The 18,083-nt window shown below is 38.0% G+C and overlaps 1 protein-coding gene across 1 annotated transcript in view; it reads left to right on the top strand.

Annotated features, from left to right (window-relative positions):
• The window catches only part of TRPC3 (transient receptor potential cation channel subfamily C member 3), a 33,077-nt gene extending 15,012 nt beyond the window's left edge, over nucleotides 1-18,065 (top strand). The window contains exons 3-12 of the mRNA XM_030272006.4: nucleotides 2,251-2,436; nucleotides 6,910-7,074; nucleotides 9,150-9,366; nucleotides 10,421-10,654; nucleotides 11,734-11,998; nucleotides 12,507-12,702; nucleotides 13,817-14,026; nucleotides 14,558-14,641; nucleotides 15,144-15,219; nucleotides 17,488-18,065. Of these exons, the coding sequence (XP_030127866.1) occupies nucleotides 2,251-2,436; nucleotides 6,910-7,074; nucleotides 9,150-9,366; nucleotides 10,421-10,654; nucleotides 11,734-11,998; nucleotides 12,507-12,702; nucleotides 13,817-14,026; nucleotides 14,558-14,641; nucleotides 15,144-15,219; nucleotides 17,488-17,630 (1,776 nt within the window). The 3' untranslated portion in view covers nucleotides 17,631-18,065. The remainder of the gene's footprint in view (nucleotides 1-2,250; nucleotides 2,437-6,909; nucleotides 7,075-9,149; nucleotides 9,367-10,420; nucleotides 10,655-11,733; nucleotides 11,999-12,506; nucleotides 12,703-13,816; nucleotides 14,027-14,557; nucleotides 14,642-15,143; nucleotides 15,220-17,487) is intronic.
• Nucleotides 18,066-18,083: the final 18 nt, after the last annotated feature.

The raw sequence follows: 18,083 nt of genomic DNA on the forward strand, positions 1-18,083 counted from the left end.
GCATGGTATTGTTTTCAGCTTTATTAGATTGTCTACAGTCACTCCTTTTCCTTCAGTGAATAAAATCTCCACCTTCTTTTTACTTTGTGTCACCTTGTGGTTCTTTGCTTAATATTCTGTATAACCTGAATTCTAGCAGCTATACTTAGAGTTTTGGCCTCTTGATGAAGCTCTTTCTTGACTAGGCTGTCATGAAAGACTGTTCCTCTTTGTTGTTCTTCTTTGTTTTTTGACTGCTGCTATTTTCTAGCCACCATCCTGGAGTCTTCTTTTGTAAGGTTTTTATCTTTGTAGTGTCTGAGATCTAATCACATTTCATGTAAAAGCTCTATCTGCATTCAGACCTCCATGCTGGCACGTATTTTTCACTCCCTTGATTAGCTTTTTTATAAGACTTTGCCTTTTTTTAAGTCCTAAATATTAGTCAAACATAAGCTTGCTTATCCCTTCACTGAATTTAATCACACATCTTAGTATTATTTTTATAATTGGCTCTTCTGTCCTGTTCTCCTTGGTTACCAAAAACAAGTCTAAAATAACCTTACATCCTGTTGCTTCACTGACAACTGAATTAATTTGTCCTCTATGACCAAAGGAAATAACAGGATCCTGTTTAAGGTCTATGATTAGGACTGGTTGTTTCCAAGTCTGTATCGGGGATGTTAGTCTTGTGTAATAACACAACTTCTAGGAGTATTTGTTTGTCTCCAGTAATGTTTCATTTTGATTCATATCTGAATGATGGCTGATTCTTGCACTTACCCTATGCAGCCTCTTTTCCCATCATTTCCCAAAATAATTTGAAACTACTGAGAGCACCTTAGTTTCTCTGTCTCATTGTATAGATGCTAAGTTGAAAATTTAGCAAAACTACCAGTACAAGGAGGTAAAATTACTTAGGAAAGGAGAAAAAAAGTAAGGTTTATTGGGGAAAAAAAAAAAAAAAAAAAAAAAAGATTAAGTGAGAAAATTATGAGGGCAGAAGCAGTAAGGAAACATTTTTGAGAAGACAGCACCTCTAAGGGAAAATCTGCACCCTCAAAAAGTGATTTGAAAAGGCAGTATCTGGAAATGAACAGTAGAGCACAAAAAATGGAAAGGCAGATGGTTCAAATGAGTGTTTCGGTGGCCTGGCAGAGGAAAAAAAACTGAAGAAAAGCTATGGAGTAATTGAAAAAGATGGTTGTGCTGTTTCTAGTTGGACACTGAAGGTAAAATCGACAGATTCAGTCAAGTTTCCTCCTCCAGCTGTAGCCTCATGTGAGGAAATCAGAGGCCACATCTCAGATATGGAACTTCTTGGAATCTGTCTGAGAGGACATGGACACAAAAACGAAGACTCAGGTTTCTGCTGAAGTAGAGATCAAGATAAGACTTTATAGGTCATGTCATAGAGGTGGTGGGACACATTTACAGGTGTAAACAAAAGTACAGGCAAAATTTCAGACATGCATACTTTACAGAGTTAGCTAAAAATTCTGAAATGCAGCCACATGTTTTGTCAGAGGAGGAAGAAGATTAGAGAGAGGCAAATATTTGATGTTATATATAATAATCCTTGGAAAGACTGAACAGGTATGGAAGATGAATTCTCCTGTTTTTTCCAGAGCACTCTTACAGGAAATTTGGGATATTTTGCCCGCAAAGTTGATGTCCAAGTTTGTCCTGCGGTTACTCTATGCAGCTACTTTGTAACCCACTGTGCCAATTGTTGGGTGTGAGAAGTTCCAAGGGAAGGTGGGAAGCAGAAGGTGGAAAAGGTAAAAGGGAGAAATGTACCTAGTGTACATCAGAGTAATGAGCAGTCAGCCACTTCAGCAGTGTAGAAAGAGCTGAAAGATATTTGTAACCTCAGAGCCTGAAAGATATTATAGCCTCAATTATTTCATTAGTTGTCAGCACAGTTTTTGCAGGAGTGAGGTTATTTTTTGATAGTCCTTGTCCTGCTTTGTTTGTGAAATTCTTATATTTTCAGCTGGCCCTTGTTGCCCATCCAGGTTATTTTTAACTAATAGTACATATTCCTGTGTTTCCATGCTGTGTTATACAGCTGCTGTTAGGTGTTCACTTTGTGTCAGAGAATGAATGATTCTGCTGTGAGAAAATTCTGTAATATCTGATACACTCCAAACTTGACACAGTGAAAATCAAACACTTAATTTTTATCAACTTGTACAGGTCCTTTTTTCCTCACCATTGCCTCTTAAGCACATTTGTCACAGGCAATTTTCTGTCCCCCTCCTGTTCCAGAACGACTATCGCAAGCTGTCCATGCAGTGCAAGGATTTTGTGGTTGGTGTCCTGGATCTGTGCCGGGACTCAGAAGAGGTGGAGGCCATTCTGAATGGGGATCTGAACGCGGAGCCGGTGGAAGCGCAGAGGCACCGAGCGTCCCTGAGCCGCGTGAAGCTGGCCATTAAGTACGAAGTCAAAAAGGTAACTCCTCACAGCTCTCAGACACTGGCAGGAGGGCAGTGCCACCTCCTCCTTCTGCAGGTGTTGTGAACCCGTGGTCAGATGCACAACTGAGACATGGGGTGAGTAATCAAGGCTCTCACAAGGCAGAAGGGGACTGTAATGAAGGAGTTTAGTTTAATCTACTTCCCACCGCTGAGAAGTGGCGGGAGATTGTAATGACATAAACGAGGTGTCCTAGCCAGGCTTTGCACAGTTGGCCAGATCTCCTGATTAACCCAAAAGGTACTTCAGTAGAGGCAGATTTTCACTCTGTGACATTCAGGTTGTTTCTTCCTGCCAGTCAATGCAGTAATACCTACTCCAAAGAGAAGGCTGTGTTGGTGGAAGTGTTGGTTTCAACCCAAAAGTAACTCATCTGCAACTGTGTGTCATAGTGATAAATTCCACGTGATTTACCATGTTTATTCCTTTAAAAAATATTTTAAAACTCCGCCCTGGAAATGCATGGAATACGTCTGTGGCTGCTTGGTCAATAAATTTCAGTTCTTCACCTTGTACCTGTGTTTATTGATGTTTTGGCAAGCGTTTTCAGTAGATGCCTCTCTCAGAGTAGTTTGTATTTTGTGAATGAATGTTATGTGTTGAAAAATGGAGATGTGCATCACATATTTGACATAAATATATATCCTTTCATTGTAGCTATGTTGTTCTCCTCAAGGTCCCACATTAGGCTAGCACAGAAAATAGTTAATACTGTGTACTGTTGTGAGAGGAGCCAGGAAGAACAGCAGTACCTATGTATTATTTACAGCTACCTTTTTGTGTGATTAGCATCACTTCCATTCCTTACAGCCATTATAGTTTCACCATCTCCACAAGAAGCCTCGTGTCTCTCAGAATAGATAACCCTGTGTTCTGTGGCCACCTCTTGAGCCAATCTGCCATATAAAACAAATTAAAAGGACCTGCCAGAGCAACTGGGGATTGCTGGTGTTTCTGACGGCCCCAAAAGATTGATAATAAAAATTGTAAACACAGATTCCAAGCAGAAAATCATCATTTCTAGTAAACGATTGGTCTACAGCAGATAAATGCATATTAATTACCAAAAATCAAGGTAAATATATACAAGCATTACATTAATTTAAAAGACTGGAACGGGGGGAAAAATTCAAAGTGCATAAGCATGCTTATTGTCTAAATATATACTTCTTTATGCTATTGCAGTTTAATGTGTACCAAAACTTTGTTGATGCTCATGTCCCACTTTCATGCTGAAGGCTGTGGTTTTCTTTTATGAGTTTGTTGTCACTGATGAAATTCACTGCTGAGCAAAGGGCCACACAGATCTGTTAAGAATAGCAGAAATCTAAATAATGAAAAAAATAAAGATAATTCCTCATAGCAAACTTGTTCTCTTCTCTTGCAAGAGAGAAGTGCTGGCTGCAGTTCATGACAAATACAGTTCAGAACCTACAAGAGGAATGATCTTGTTGGGAGGAAATAGATGGTGCAGAGTTGTTACCATATTCATCCATGTGCAGTTCCCTGTAAGTGGCCATTACACAGGGCATGGCAAGGATGGAAATGTCTCTGCGGTGGTGGTCCTTTCATGATGGGATTTACTTTGTCAGAGCTGTGATGGATTCTAGTGATATCTTGATTGGAACAGATTCAGATGTGGGAACTCCACATGGGACTGCTTCAACTCTCTCACCATAGGAGGCAGACAAGGATGTGGCCTATTTCCTTAGCTTTCTGTATCTCTAGCTGTGCTTCCAGGTCAGGTCCATCAAGGTCAGTTCCCTGTTGCCAGCAGTGCAACCAAACAGAGCAGCAGGTCCATGAAATAGTTAATGAGCCTATGCCCCATCCAGAGGGAGGAAAAAAAGATATGACAAGAAGCAAATGGGCTCAGAACCTCACTGTTAGGTAAAGGGAGTTTTTAATTCTATTAGTAATGAAACTCTTGCACTTAATGCCCTAGGTACTGCACCAAAGTGGAGCCCATCTTTTAAACATGATGTGATTTTGAAGCTAAGGTTCAGACTGAAACTGCAGCCCCAATAGAGAAGGACTAAGGGAATTAAAGGAAGGAAAAAAAAAAAGGAAGAAAACAAATTAATCTTGCTCTGTATGCTGAATTAATGCTTTTAGTTTCGTGTCTCAACTCTGTCTTTAGATTGCCAGCAAAATTCCAGAGAAGAGCTGACACTGGCCCAATAATCTGCAGTTCTTGCCGAGACAAAAATCATATGGAATTTCCAAGTGAAATCAATAAGAGCTGGAATAAAATCACAGGAGTTAATTTTCAAACCCTGAAGTGTTCAACTGATAGATAAGAAAGAAGATGCAAAATTCTCTTTGTATTTTGTGTGTTAGTGTATCAGAGTGTGCCAGGATTTGTTCTTGCTCCATCTAAACCCAGCCATTATGATGACAGAAATAAATAACATAATCACTCTGAGTCATACAGAAAAATATTTACATACTGATGACTTGGTTCACAGTCATGAAACCGAAAACATCCGAAGTGTTACTGTCAATTATGCTTGGAAAAGCAGCTACATTAAAATTAGGATATTTTTTCTTTAAGTGACCAGATACTGTTCTCATGCATCGTTTTTGTTCACTGAGGTTCTGCTTGGAGATGCAAGTATTAGATACATGTGATAATAAGTTCAACATATGTAATGAAAAGTGAGAAACAGCATGGAAAATAGAGTGAGAGGAGAAATGCAGGAAGAAGAAAGTTGTAGAATGATGTGAGCAGTAGGTAAAATGTGATGTGAACCTACTGTCCTTGGAGGAGATGAAGCTGCAGGCAAATACAGGTAATACAGACACACATGCCACAGGGGTGGGCATAGTTAAAAGTTGCTGAAAATAAAACAAACATAATCCTAAGCTGAAATGTTTCAGTAAAGACTGGGAGAGGAGGGATGAATTTCAGCGCTTTTATGATGAGAAGTGCCACAGCTCGCTCCGAGGGCTTGGAAGTGGTGCGCATTGTGCAGTTGCCAGCAGTTAAATAAGTCACTAAGATCCTCTCAAGAGCCTTTAGACTCACTGCCAAAGAAGATCTTGCCCATAACTCTTGGCATCTTATTCACTAAGTCTCTAAGTATTTTTTTTTCCTTCTTTTTTTTTTTTTTTTTCTTTTGGAAATCATAGCAGATCTCCTATTAGTGTCAGATCAACATGATGATAAATCAGGAGGATAAACCAGCACAGAGCTCTGGATGAGGTGCCACAGGGCCCGTGGGCTGATTCCCAGCCCTGGCTAAACTTCCTTAAAGCTCCTTTACTGTTTCTGCCCATTCCCCATGGTAACAGAAGGAATGATGTGGGTGTTTTTCCCCTCCTCTTCCCTACAGTTTTAAGCCTGATTTTAAAAATGTCTTTGTAATTTGAAATAATTATTTACTTTCCTGCCTTTGTCCATAGTTAATCTGCTGTGGGATTTGTCCCTTTGATGTCCTGAGTTGACAATGAAATTTATTGTAGCAAAAGAAGAGGCTGGGGGCATATGTCAGAATGCACAAACACACAAAAACCCAATCTCTTCTTCTCAAATGGGCCAGGCTGGCAGTTTTTATGGTGCATAAGCTTCAAAGGTGACAGCCTAATAAAAAGAACAGAAGCAGTTTGAGTTGACATTAATTTCTTGAAGAACTTTTTTACAATCTCTTTATTTATTTCTCTTGGCCACTCCACTTTATGTACAAACTGCATTAATATGTGAAGTAACTGCTTAATGCATCACGCACCAAAATGCTTAGGGACTTTAATTTTACAGCAAAGTAGATTAAAGTATGAAGATTGCCTCCTTTTTTAAAGTTCATGCAGCAGTTTCAAATTGCTCTTCTTGAGAGGTTTAAGGTTCCCTGTTTTCATTGCCAATGATTTAATTTGATTTTCTTTAAGAAGTCTGTCCTGTTGTACTACTCTATGCACTTTTTAATGAGATTTGGAATATTAATAGAGTTTTGCAAGCAAGACCTGGCAAACAACCGTGTATGTAGTACATAATGATCTCTGCAGAGTACAAGGGATAATAAAATGGGTATCCAAGGTTTACAGTATTTTCATTCTTTTTTCCACAGTATAACCAACTGATATCAAATCTCAATCTTAACCCAACACAAAATATCAGATATCAGATTTATTTTCAAGCCCTTTTTTGTGAAACACCTAGCCTTCTTTTTTCTGATTCTCTAGTTAGTGATAAGTGTATTATCAGATTTCTTCAAACTGCTGTGAAATCCAGGCTGCTCACCCTTGTTGTTAACTGGTGTCTCACATGCTCTTGTGGCAGTTTCCTTTTTATTTATTAACCTTTGTTGTAAAGGCAATGAGAAAAAAGCCATGGCTCTTAAATATCTGGTGTTAATTTCGATCTTCAGGTGATTGCAATTGTGCATGTGGCAGTTATGTAACTTTTCTTATTAATGACAGCATGTCTTGGTTTTTCTTCCTTTTTCTTTGCAGTTTGTGGCCCATCCAAACTGTCAGCAACAGCTACTGACAATCTGGTATGAAAATCTCTCAGGATTACGGGAGCAGACCATAGCTATCAAGTGTCTGGTGGTGCTGGTTGTGGCATTGGGCCTTCCCTTTCTAGCCATTGGTTATTGGATTGCACCATGTAGCAGGGTACTGAATTTTATAAATTATGTGTCTTGTGCTCTTCTCAGAGCTGCTTTTCCTTTCCTGGCAGTCAACATGCAACTTCTGCTGCTTCCAAATTTTAATTAATTAATGATATTTTTAGCGATCTCTAACCTTGTGCCAAAAGATGTTAAGGGGGTTTTTGTTATTTGCACTGTAAAGAGGGGACCACAATGATGAAGGATGAATATAAATTAACATTAAACTGAAGGAAAGAAAAATAACCTCTGAGAGCTTTTTTCCTTTTTTAAATTTCCCTAGGTTATGCTCACCTTAAAGTATCTGCTGTGTAATTTATTATATTAGTAACATGGATTTTTTGAAAGTCACCACTCAGATTCTTTATTAAGTCTCCTCTGGTGGCATCCTAAGGTCTCATGCTGTTCCCATATAAACCATTAGCAGAACATCTGTTGACTTTACTGATGCAGAACTTAATCTTAAGTAAAATATTTGTTATCCCAGCCCTAGGAGGTCTGTTTGCCAGCTGAACCATAGAGCAGAAATTAAATTAAATACATCACTCTAACCATGTAGTGGGGTGTATTTGTAAAAGAGCATAACTGTGAACTCTTACCTTTTTAAAAATATGTGACAGCGTAAGGGTGCTCCCACCTTTCCTGCTGATCTCACAAGGAAAGGAACAGCAGTTTCTTTGAAATCCTGATGGTCTGTAGCACATGAATTGTTTGCAAATCAGATGTATTCATAGATCTTTGGTACATCAGATGAAGAAAGATTTCTCTGTTGCGTTAACATTTTTTTAAAATTTTAAGTACTTGTACTCCTGTGCTGAATGTGATCTTTCCATTTTATTTCCTTTGCAAGTGTAAAGCAAAGAAATGTGAGTTTCTTTTATATTTCATTCTTTTAGTTCATCTCAAAGAGGATAAGGCTTTTCTCATCTACGTATTTAAAGGGAATCTGATCTTTTCTCTGGGTTAAATATTTATTTACTTTGAAGATAAACCTTCATGAAAATAGTGTAATTGCTACTCTCATCCTCTGAAACGTCACTTTCCATCAATATATTTAGTAAATATATTCCTCAGAGCTCCATATAATAGAAACATCTTAATATATTTTTAGCTGGTGTCTAACATGGAAAAGTGACATTTGTCCTTGAGCTCTAATTCCCAGTAGCAGAAACATCTGATGTTTTTTCTCAGTGCCCATGTCAAATAAAAGTGCTATACATTCAGGTCAGTGGTTGGATATTGCAATTACAAATGCTTTCTGAAGGTCAGGAACAGGAAGGGAACCTGAGATTGTTTGCCCAGGTAGAAAGCACAGTTTAATGTGTGCTGGTTTGCTTAGTTCATAGTAGCTGATCCAAATTTCAGGGAATACAATTCTTTGAAATAAGAAAACTCATGTAGTCTTCTGGAAGCAGCTGATTCCCTCTTTTGTTACAGGCAAATTGCCCCTACTGCTGCTCTTTTGTTCTTTTACTAGGTGCAGATGTGAATTAAACGTGCTGAATTTATTTTAAAAACCACTAATATTTCTGACCTTATTTTTCATAGTTCGTTTTGTAGAACAGTCATTAGTTTTAAGACACAGGTATTTATTTTGGCACTTAGAGCTCTGAACATATGCTCTGTGGATGGAATATAGTAACCAGAGATAAGAAAACAACTAATTATTCCTATAGCTGTAGTTGTAGAAAAGTTAATAGAACACTCTTGTTGTTAGGGAAAATGCTTTGCTGAAGTTGGAGATTGGAATAATTTATCTTTCCCTGGGCTTGCTTTACAAACTCTTCCTGGTCACGGCCATTGTACATTTCCAATTCCTTAGAGTGTTTCCCCTCAAACATTGCCATCTAGAGTTTGTGGAATAACATGAATACTCACTAACAGAACAACCTACTCTGTGAGGCTCCCTGTGGGAGCCTTTTGTCCGAAATGGCAAAGTGTCACAGCTGAGTGCTCTTGGAAGAATATCCTTTAAGAATGAGGTTTCTGCCTGTCCTGAGCTCTGAGTGTCCATTTATGCTTCTGGAATGCCTGGTGTTTCTTTGAGAAAACTGAGTGACTGCTTTCGTTCTGCCTTTGCAGCTTGGAAGGATTCTTCGAAGCCCATTTATGAAATTTGTGGCACATGCAGCATCCTTCATTATTTTCCTAGGCCTGCTGGTGTTCAATGCTTCAGACAGATTTGAGGGCATAACAACGCTGCCGAATGTCACTGTTACTGATTACCCCAAGCAGATCTTTAGGGTGAAGACCACCCAGTTCACCTGGACAGAAATGCTGATCATGGTGTGGGTTCTTGGTAGGTATATTGCCCCTTCATCTTCCTGTTTTCCTGCAAATAGAAATTCTGAAAGGGAGGAGAGAAGCCCAGGTTGCAAAGCATTGATCCAGCTGCTGTGTGCAGCAGCTAATAAACCCTTAGGATGGGTAATAGGGCATTAGAACAGATTTTTAATAACTTGTATCTCCTGGTTTAAGCACTGCTTCATCCTAAACTGTGTCAGGGTAGGGAGGTGAGTGTCACTTGCATGCTGCCTTTTGGGAGTTCCAGCTTAATTTTCTATTTGACAGAAGGCAAGGACTGGGATCTTGCCTTCAATGTGTGGCTGCTCTGAGAGTGGCTGGGACGGCAGCAGCAGCCCCTTTGAGTTACACAGCCAGGGAAACAAGAAAAAGTTCGTGGGGTTGTGATTTTGTTATTTGTTGGGTTTTTGAATCAAGCAAAAAGTCTCAATTCACAACAACAGCATCTCATGGTTATGGTGAGGCTGCGATCCGGATTAAATCCACATAAATTAATTTCTGAGAAGTTTAAGTAAGAAAACTTAATTACACATAGCCAAATTCCACTTTCTATGCTGAAAAGAATCTTATTCTGTAAAGTGAATAAACAGTAGTATAATTGTACCCTTTATATTTCATCATCTGTGGTTTTGGGTGGTTGTGTTCATGTGGAAAAATTAAACCCTCTGATTCATAAGTGGCTTAGGAATGTAAATGGCAAGAAAGTAAGATGATGTTTTTTTCCCATACTTTATTTTTTCTCCTTTGGAATTACAGAGGTTTTGTTGTTTGACCACAATACTTTCACTGCAAAGACAAGTCTCTATTCTACCCTCTGTGGGGTGATGACTGAACTATATTTCCATTAATTAATCTCAATTAATATTTTATATTTGATCAACCCTGTTGAAACCAAGAGAGAATAATCTTAGTGATGATGCTGTGATACTGCAAATAAGTGAATCTCTGCTCCACTGGTATCATCCACTTCCATGAAATTGGAAAATGCAGGGAATTTAAATGACAACAGTTTGGCAAACATTGCTGTGCTTTTTCATTTCTTGTTGCAGGTATGATGTGGTCAGAATGCAAAGAGCTATGGCTGGAAGGACCCAGGGAATACATCTTGCAGTTATGGAATGTTCTGGATTTCGGGATGCTGTCCATTTTTATTGCCGCTTTCACAGCCAGGCTCCTGGCATTCCTTCAGGCCACAAAAGCACAACAGTATGTGGACAACTACATTGAGGAGAATGACCTCTCCGAGGTCACACTTCCTCCAGAAATTGAATATTTTACTTATGGTGAGCTTAGTTTTTCTGCCAAACAGATCTGAACATAGGAAAGATTGAAGGATGCATTTAGAAGCCTCTCTTTGCCCTAGAGCTAAATTTGACCCCCTTGATTTTAAACTTTTGGAAGTCACATTTTATTCCTGGCTAATTGCACAACACATAAAATATTGCTGTGATTCCTTTATCTTTTTTTTTTTTGGTTCAGTTATTTGAGAGTCATTCATGTTCACAAACATCTATCAGCATTTCCTCCTAAAGGAAGGATGCTGGCCCTGTGAAGGTCTGTTTAAATAGAATAAAACTACTAAATACTTATTGCATTGCAGAAATTGTCAATAAAGGTGTGATTAATCTGTCTTTACAACACAAGAAAATGCTGCTGATGCTGTATTTTAGGATGGGCTTCGATATATTGTAACAGCAGACTTGGTTTTGTAACTTACCTTAATTGCAATATAATCAATCTGAAATTGTGCATATGTAAATACACACTTAGGTATTTTGATATGAAACACATTTTAATTCAGTGTTGCTCTGCTAAGATGGTGCATAAATTCACATAGTAATTTGTGAATTTCTGTATAACTCAATTGTTTCTGTGCACATTGTGTGTAAAACCCACAGTCCTATTTCTTTTGAAGTAATTTGAAAAATCTTTATGGTCACTATGGGAACTAGGTTATATCCTGCAAAAAGCAAAAGCTTGGTGTGACTAATAAATGAAATTGTTCATCAGGCGGCACTTAACTTCCTATCAATAAAACACCAAATGGGAATAAATTTCCCAGCTTTAGCGTAGCGCTTGTTAAAAACTGCAGTAAGGAATTAATTATTGTCTAGTTCACAATAAAATGCAAACTGCAAAAGAAAAAAGTCATGTTTCTTCAAGTCACTTTTCTTCTAACAGAAGGTAATGTAACTCATATTCTTAATTTGTGACTTAAATGAAAAAGGAATAGAGCAGCAACTATTAGACTCTTCAAATATTTGTCTCAGCTAAACTCAGACATGTCAATGGAAAAATCCTATCAAGGTTTATTCCTCAGGATTGTGATAAATGAGTAACCCCTGTATTTCATATCTTACAGCTAGAGATAAATGGCTCCCATCTGATCCTCAGATAATATCTGAAGGCCTTTATGCAATTGCTGTTGTTCTCAGCTTTTCTCGGATTGCCTACATCCTGCCTGCAAATGAGAGTTTTGGACCCTTGCAGATCTCCCTTGGAAGGACTGTTAAGGACATCTTCAAGTTTATGGTCCTTTTTATTATGGTATTCCTTGCATTTATGATTGGAATGTTCATACTGTACTCCTACTACCTTGGAGCTAAACTAAACCCGGCCTTTACAACGTAAGTATGAGGTTTCATTGTGGGTAAAAAGCCAATCAAAACTTTCAGGTTTTTCACTAAGATGACAAAGTCTGTGAGACATTGTGTGCTCTCTCTTAGTATTAAAATAAAACTGAAGACCTCAGAAAACAGAACACAAAAGACCAATTGTTCCCTGTTTGTATAATGGAAGCTTTCATTTCAGCCTGAAATAATTTCACCTGTATATATTTCAATACATAGACTTGTGGGCAACCAATTGGAAGAAAATATTACTTGATATAAAATACCTTTCTAGTTCCTGTTGTTCTGCATGTATTGTTACAGCTCTATTAGCTGTGATGGATAGTGGAGCACAGAGGACAAATGGAAAGTGCTATGAAAAATGCTTCCTTGCATGTTTGTTGTTTTGATCAGTGCTCTGATTCACAGACAAATTAATTGAGGTTGTTTGTCAGTCACTGTAAACACAACTTCTATATTTCTTTGTGTAGTTACTAATAATGCCTTCCTCTTTTTTTCCCTACAGAGTGGAAGAAAGTTTCAAGACCTTATTTTGGTCGATATTTGGCTTGTCTGAAGTAACCTCTGTTGTCCTCAAATACGATCACAAATTCATTGAGAACATTGGTTATGTCCTTTATGGGATATACAACGTCACAATGGTGGTGGTTCTGCTCAACATGCTGATTGCTATGATCAACAGTTCATATCAAGAAATTGAGGTGGGCTCTGTTGTCAAGTTGTTCTCTTCTGTTATGCTGTAAAAAGGGCAGAGTTAATAGGAATTATTTCAGTGGTATGCAAAAAGTACAAAGAAGAGATTACCACAGGAAAGGATATCACAAAATGTATAAAAGAAGGTTGACTTTATCTAACAACTCAGCCAAGCTGCAGAACCTCAAAGAATCTAAACAAGTTTATCTCGTGCCATGTAAACACAATATTTGGCATCCAACTCCAGTTAAAAAACAAATCAGAAAATGTATAGCATTGAAGATACTTGGGTTTCAAAAATAAATCTCAGGTTGCTGAAATGAAAAATGTATTTATAGTGAAATGTATTGATAGTGAAAAATGTAAAGTGTATTTATAGTGCCAGCTTTTCAGACCATGAGTTCAAAGAGTACTACATTCACACAGATGCAGGCACACACCCACACAAACAGGAAGAACAATTATCTGAGACATAGTATACAAATGGATATGTCATTCTCAGTCTTTTCAGTGAGTTCTGGGAAATGTTAGGGAATTCAGCAGGAGAAAACTAGTTATAATACAGCTTTGGAATACTTCAGTAAGAATGTATTAGGATAAAATAGGTTTGTCGGTATTTAACACAATTTCTTCAGCACCACAAAGTTTGCATTTTCTATACTCCATTATAAATCAGAGTTGCTTGTCCTGGTCATGTGAGCACAACCATTTTAAGCCATTTTTTGCCTTGAGTCTAATACTTCAACATTTGTGCAAGTACCAAGCCCATGTGACCACTTTAATGAGAAAAACAAGATTTGAAAAATCCCTGAAAGCTCCACTTTAAATAGGAGGGAGTTTATATGTTGGCTTTCACTTGATGCAAAAATTATGCTTGTTTATATGCTTCATGTGCTTGAACTAAGTATTCTCAATGAAATGTTGCCATAGAGAGACAACTGAAATTTGGTTAAAATAGACTAAGTAAAGTGGTTGCATTTTTGCAGAACTGCCGGAAGTCTTACTAGCAAGAAAATAATATTTTATCTAAAACCAGAAAGATATTTCAAAGCAGTTTAATTTGAAAGAAGCTTTACATTTCGTAAAAACCAAGAGCATCATCTGTTTTATTTTGTAACACAGGATGACAGTGATGTAGAATGGAAGTTTGCTCGTTCTAAACTTTGGCTGTCATATTTTGATGATGGAAAAACGTTACCTCCACCCTTCAGTCTTGTACCAAGCCCCAAATCTTTTTTCTATTTCATCATGAGGATCATTAACTTTTCTAAGTGCAGGAGGAGACGGCTACAGAAGGACATTGAAATGGGAATGGGCAACTCTAAATCGAGGGTAGGTTCTGAGATCTTTTCATTGCAGTGAAGAATTCTGTGTCTATTCCAGCAATCTTCTTTTCTTTTTAGTTTTAACCTATAATCCATTCTTCTGATGATAATAGTGTAATTAATCATTTATAGCACTAAATCTCTATTTCAGACTGCCTAAACATATTGCATAAAACAAGAAATAGACTTAAATTTTGTTAGAGCAACCAAATCTGGGGAAACAGAATTAAACTAAAAATTGACATGTGCTCAAAGATGCAAATAATTCCTGCAAGGAGTTACTTGAATATTGATTAAAGATACTTGAAATCTATTTTCTCAGAAGAGGATGGCTAAAATTATCAGCATTAAAAAAAAAAAAACAAAAACAAAAACAAAACCAACATATAATTCAAGGCAATCTTGTTTAAAAAAATAAATATTCTGATATAGTAAAAGATGAAAAGATCCCCAACATTTCTAAAGGAAAATAATAATGGAGCTGAATCCTAACTGTGAATTCCATAATTTATTTTAATTTTGTCTTATTTCTTCCTAGTTAAACCTTTTCACTCAGTCGAATTCCAGAGTTTTTGAATCCCACAGTTTTAACAGCATTCTCAATCAGCCAACACGCTATCAGGTAAGTACATACAGTGATCACTGTCCTGAGTAATAGAACAGTGAGGAGGTTCTAGCAGAATTTTGTGTTTCAAGTACATTTTGCCTTCACCAGATAAAGAAAACCTCCTGTAGAAATCAAACTCTTAGGTGCTCCTTGAAAAAAAGGACAGTTATTGTATAAGCCCTTCAAATAGTTATCTGAAGCATTTCAAAACTAGCTCATGCAGTACTTAGAATAGGTCTTTGATGTCCCAGTTGGGAAAGTGTGAGGAGCAAACATCCGAAACTGGTGAAGGAGATCTGAAATGGGTTTCTGGGCAAGGGATGTGGAAGCTGACTAGGTTGGCTGTTCCCTTCCTTTCTCAGCATGCCCCCAGAAAAGCCCATTTGAGGAAAGTACTTCATCCGGGGCTGTTCATTCTTTCTCTTAGGCAGATGTGACAGAGAGAGCTAAGAAAGAAAAATGAACAATGTTTAATTATATTATCTCACCTGATTATATAACTGTTTCAATCTGGCAGCAAATAATGAAGAGACTTATAAAACGTTATGTTCTGAAAGCACAAGTGGACAAAGAAAATGATGAAGTCAATGAAGGTAAGAAAGAGACAGCAATATTCTGAGGCAATTTTTTTCATGTTGTATTAGGAACCAGTATTACATGATGCACGGGGGTTTTGAGTGACAAGAGGGATTGTTTCTATTTCACATGCACTGAGGCCCAGATAGTAATGGAAGTATGCCCATGTCATAAAAAAAAAATTGAAAAATACGACTAAAGAAGTAGGACTGAGAAATATTATGGGCCCCATTTTACAGATAGAAAATGAGACCACAGACATAATGCACAGAGGAAATCTGTGAAGGAGAGCTATTAACTGTATTCACACTTCCAGAGTGCTAATCAAAGCTGCAGGATCTTCCTCTCTGTTTCATTGAACTGAACACACAATTATATACAATTTACCACTTTACACCATGAATTATTTGTCCTGCCTTCCTTCATAAAGCTTCAAGGAACAATCACCTGTGAAGCTGCCCATCATTAAACAAAGCCCCACAGCTGCATGGTGATAAAAAACTACAAATGTAACCTCTATTTTAGTGGGAGACCTTTTGAGAAACAGTGGATCTGAGGTCCTGACAGATGTGAGAGGTGGTTGCTCCAGGTGCACGCTCTCACTCACCACTGGGATGAGATTATGGCAAAGGTTGTCCTCCCTCCCTCCAACCTTCCAGGAATGAAACACAAGCCTGCAGTCCAACAAGGAAACTCCTATGCTCTGGGCAGATTCTCAAACAAAAACTCTAGCTAGAATGTTATCAGGCAATAGAATGATGCAGTGATGGACAGGCTGGGTCAGAAGATGTTTTACTGGCATGGCAGCATCAGACAGCTGTGTGTATGTGAGGGGCCTGAAAGGGCTGCTCATCTCTCAGCTAAGGCAGCAAAGCTTCTGTTTTGCTCCTTAGTTGCTCTCTGCTTACCTGTAACTCTCTGCAGGGAGAAGCAGGGAACAAAAAAGATTAAATTAAATCCCACTCAGTGCCTTCAAAAGGCAGCATTGTGCACTGACTGTTATCCTGACATTTCCCCAACCTGTGTGGCTGTCCAGAGCTGTGATTGTCAGTGACAAAAGCAGAAAGGCTCCTAAAAGTGGATCCTCTCAGTGTGCTGCTCTCCTGAATCCCCACTGCTTTCCTCCTGTTCCTGCTCTGTAGGAAATCATCTACCTAGTGACTGATGAAAAGACTGTCCTGCCACCAGCAGTGCCAGCCCTTTCCAGGTCCCTGATGCCACTTTGGTGTTGGCAGAGATGTGTTTAAATTAGAAAGACAGTGCAGAAGAATCAGGGTTTACTGACATCATGCTTCTGGCTTTGGCACCAGGTTTTACAGAAGAAAGTCCACTTTGATCAGAGCAAGTAACCATTGAGTTTCACTCTTCGGCTGCACAGCCAAGTACTCTGTGTCCTGAGCATCTCATTGGTACCCAAAGCACAGACCCAGGCTCCGAAGACACAGTTCTTGAAGTTTGCTATACCCTGAACAGAAAACATTGGCATGTCTATGTACTACAACTGCTTTAACAAATGTCTAGAAATTTTCCCTGTTCTGCATCATTAGGGAATTTAGGTGTCTCTTCATACTCTTTTTACTGTATACATGACAAATCATTTCCTGAGACAGATGCTCTGTAAGAATTCACATCCCTCACACTTGCTGGAAGAACAATATTTGAACATCTTTAAAAGGTTTTGCTCTTGAACTGAATATCCTACAAGGGAAAGCATGCTGCTGCTTATTAAGAGTCTGGCTTTGACAACTTTGTTTAAATGTGTTTTTTGTATTTGTGTCAAATTATAACATCATGTTAAATTGGTTGACTTTTTCTAATTCCAAGGATGTTGGTAAGGAAGAGGAGAGAGACTCAGAAGCTGTGAGTTTTACTGCCAGCTCTGCCACACCTTTCCTTTGTGATTTTGGCACATCCCTTCAGAAAAAAACTTCTTTTCCTTTTCTCTCTAAAAAGGGGATACTAATATTTACCAGCTGTTCAGCAGTGTTGGTGTGATTAATTCATTAACCTTTGTACAGCCTTTGGGAATCTTTGGTGTTGTGTATACATGTGGAGCACAATGCGAGGCCCCAATGGACTGTTAAAATTCCTTCGGTGCTATTTAGGGCTGGAGACACATCTCACTGAGAATGAAGATGAGGTAAATCCTCCTGACCCATCCTGTACCTGCTCTCATGAACATTTTGGGGTGATGATCTGAAATAGGCACCAATGTGACTTAACAGAGGAGTATCCAGTGAATGTTAAACTTTGCTAATGAATGTTTCTTTCCATTATTAACACAGGTGAATTAAAGGAAATCAAACAGGACATCTCCAGTCTTCGCTATGAACTCTTGGAGGATAAATCCCAAGCAACAGAAGAGTTGGCAATTTTAATACATAAACTCAGTGAGAAACTAAATCCTAATATGCTGAGATGTGAATGATTCCACAAAAGAACCGTGGCTTCAACTACAGCACAACTATTTATTGGCAATAATATTTCAGTATCTCGTACTTGAAAAAAATGTATTGTAGATTTTTAGCACTAAATAACTTTATGTACAGCTTCTCTGGAATTTAGTCTTAGGAACTTTTATTAACTCACCACAAAAAGATTGCTCTCTTCATTTTAATTGTCTAAAAGCAAGAACTATCATAACTTTTTTTTTTTTGCATTTATGCATTAAAAAGGTATAATGATAATTGCTGATATTTTAACAGGTTTATGATTACATATGGAGAATTCTTTGCACTAAATTTGCAAGACAAAAAATTAACAAATACAGCGTAATACTCTGTTCCTTGCAGTGTCCAGGTACAAAATAGGATTTTTCATACTACAATAAACCAACTAGACATGAGTTGAGGATTATTTGAAATCTTTGTTCTTTATTAGT

The sequence above is a fragment of the Taeniopygia guttata genome, chromosome 4 (assembly GCF_048771995.1).
Source record: "Taeniopygia guttata chromosome 4, bTaeGut7.mat, whole genome shotgun sequence".
NCBI classification, from domain to species: Eukaryota; Metazoa; Chordata; class Aves; order Passeriformes; family Estrildidae; genus Taeniopygia; species Taeniopygia guttata.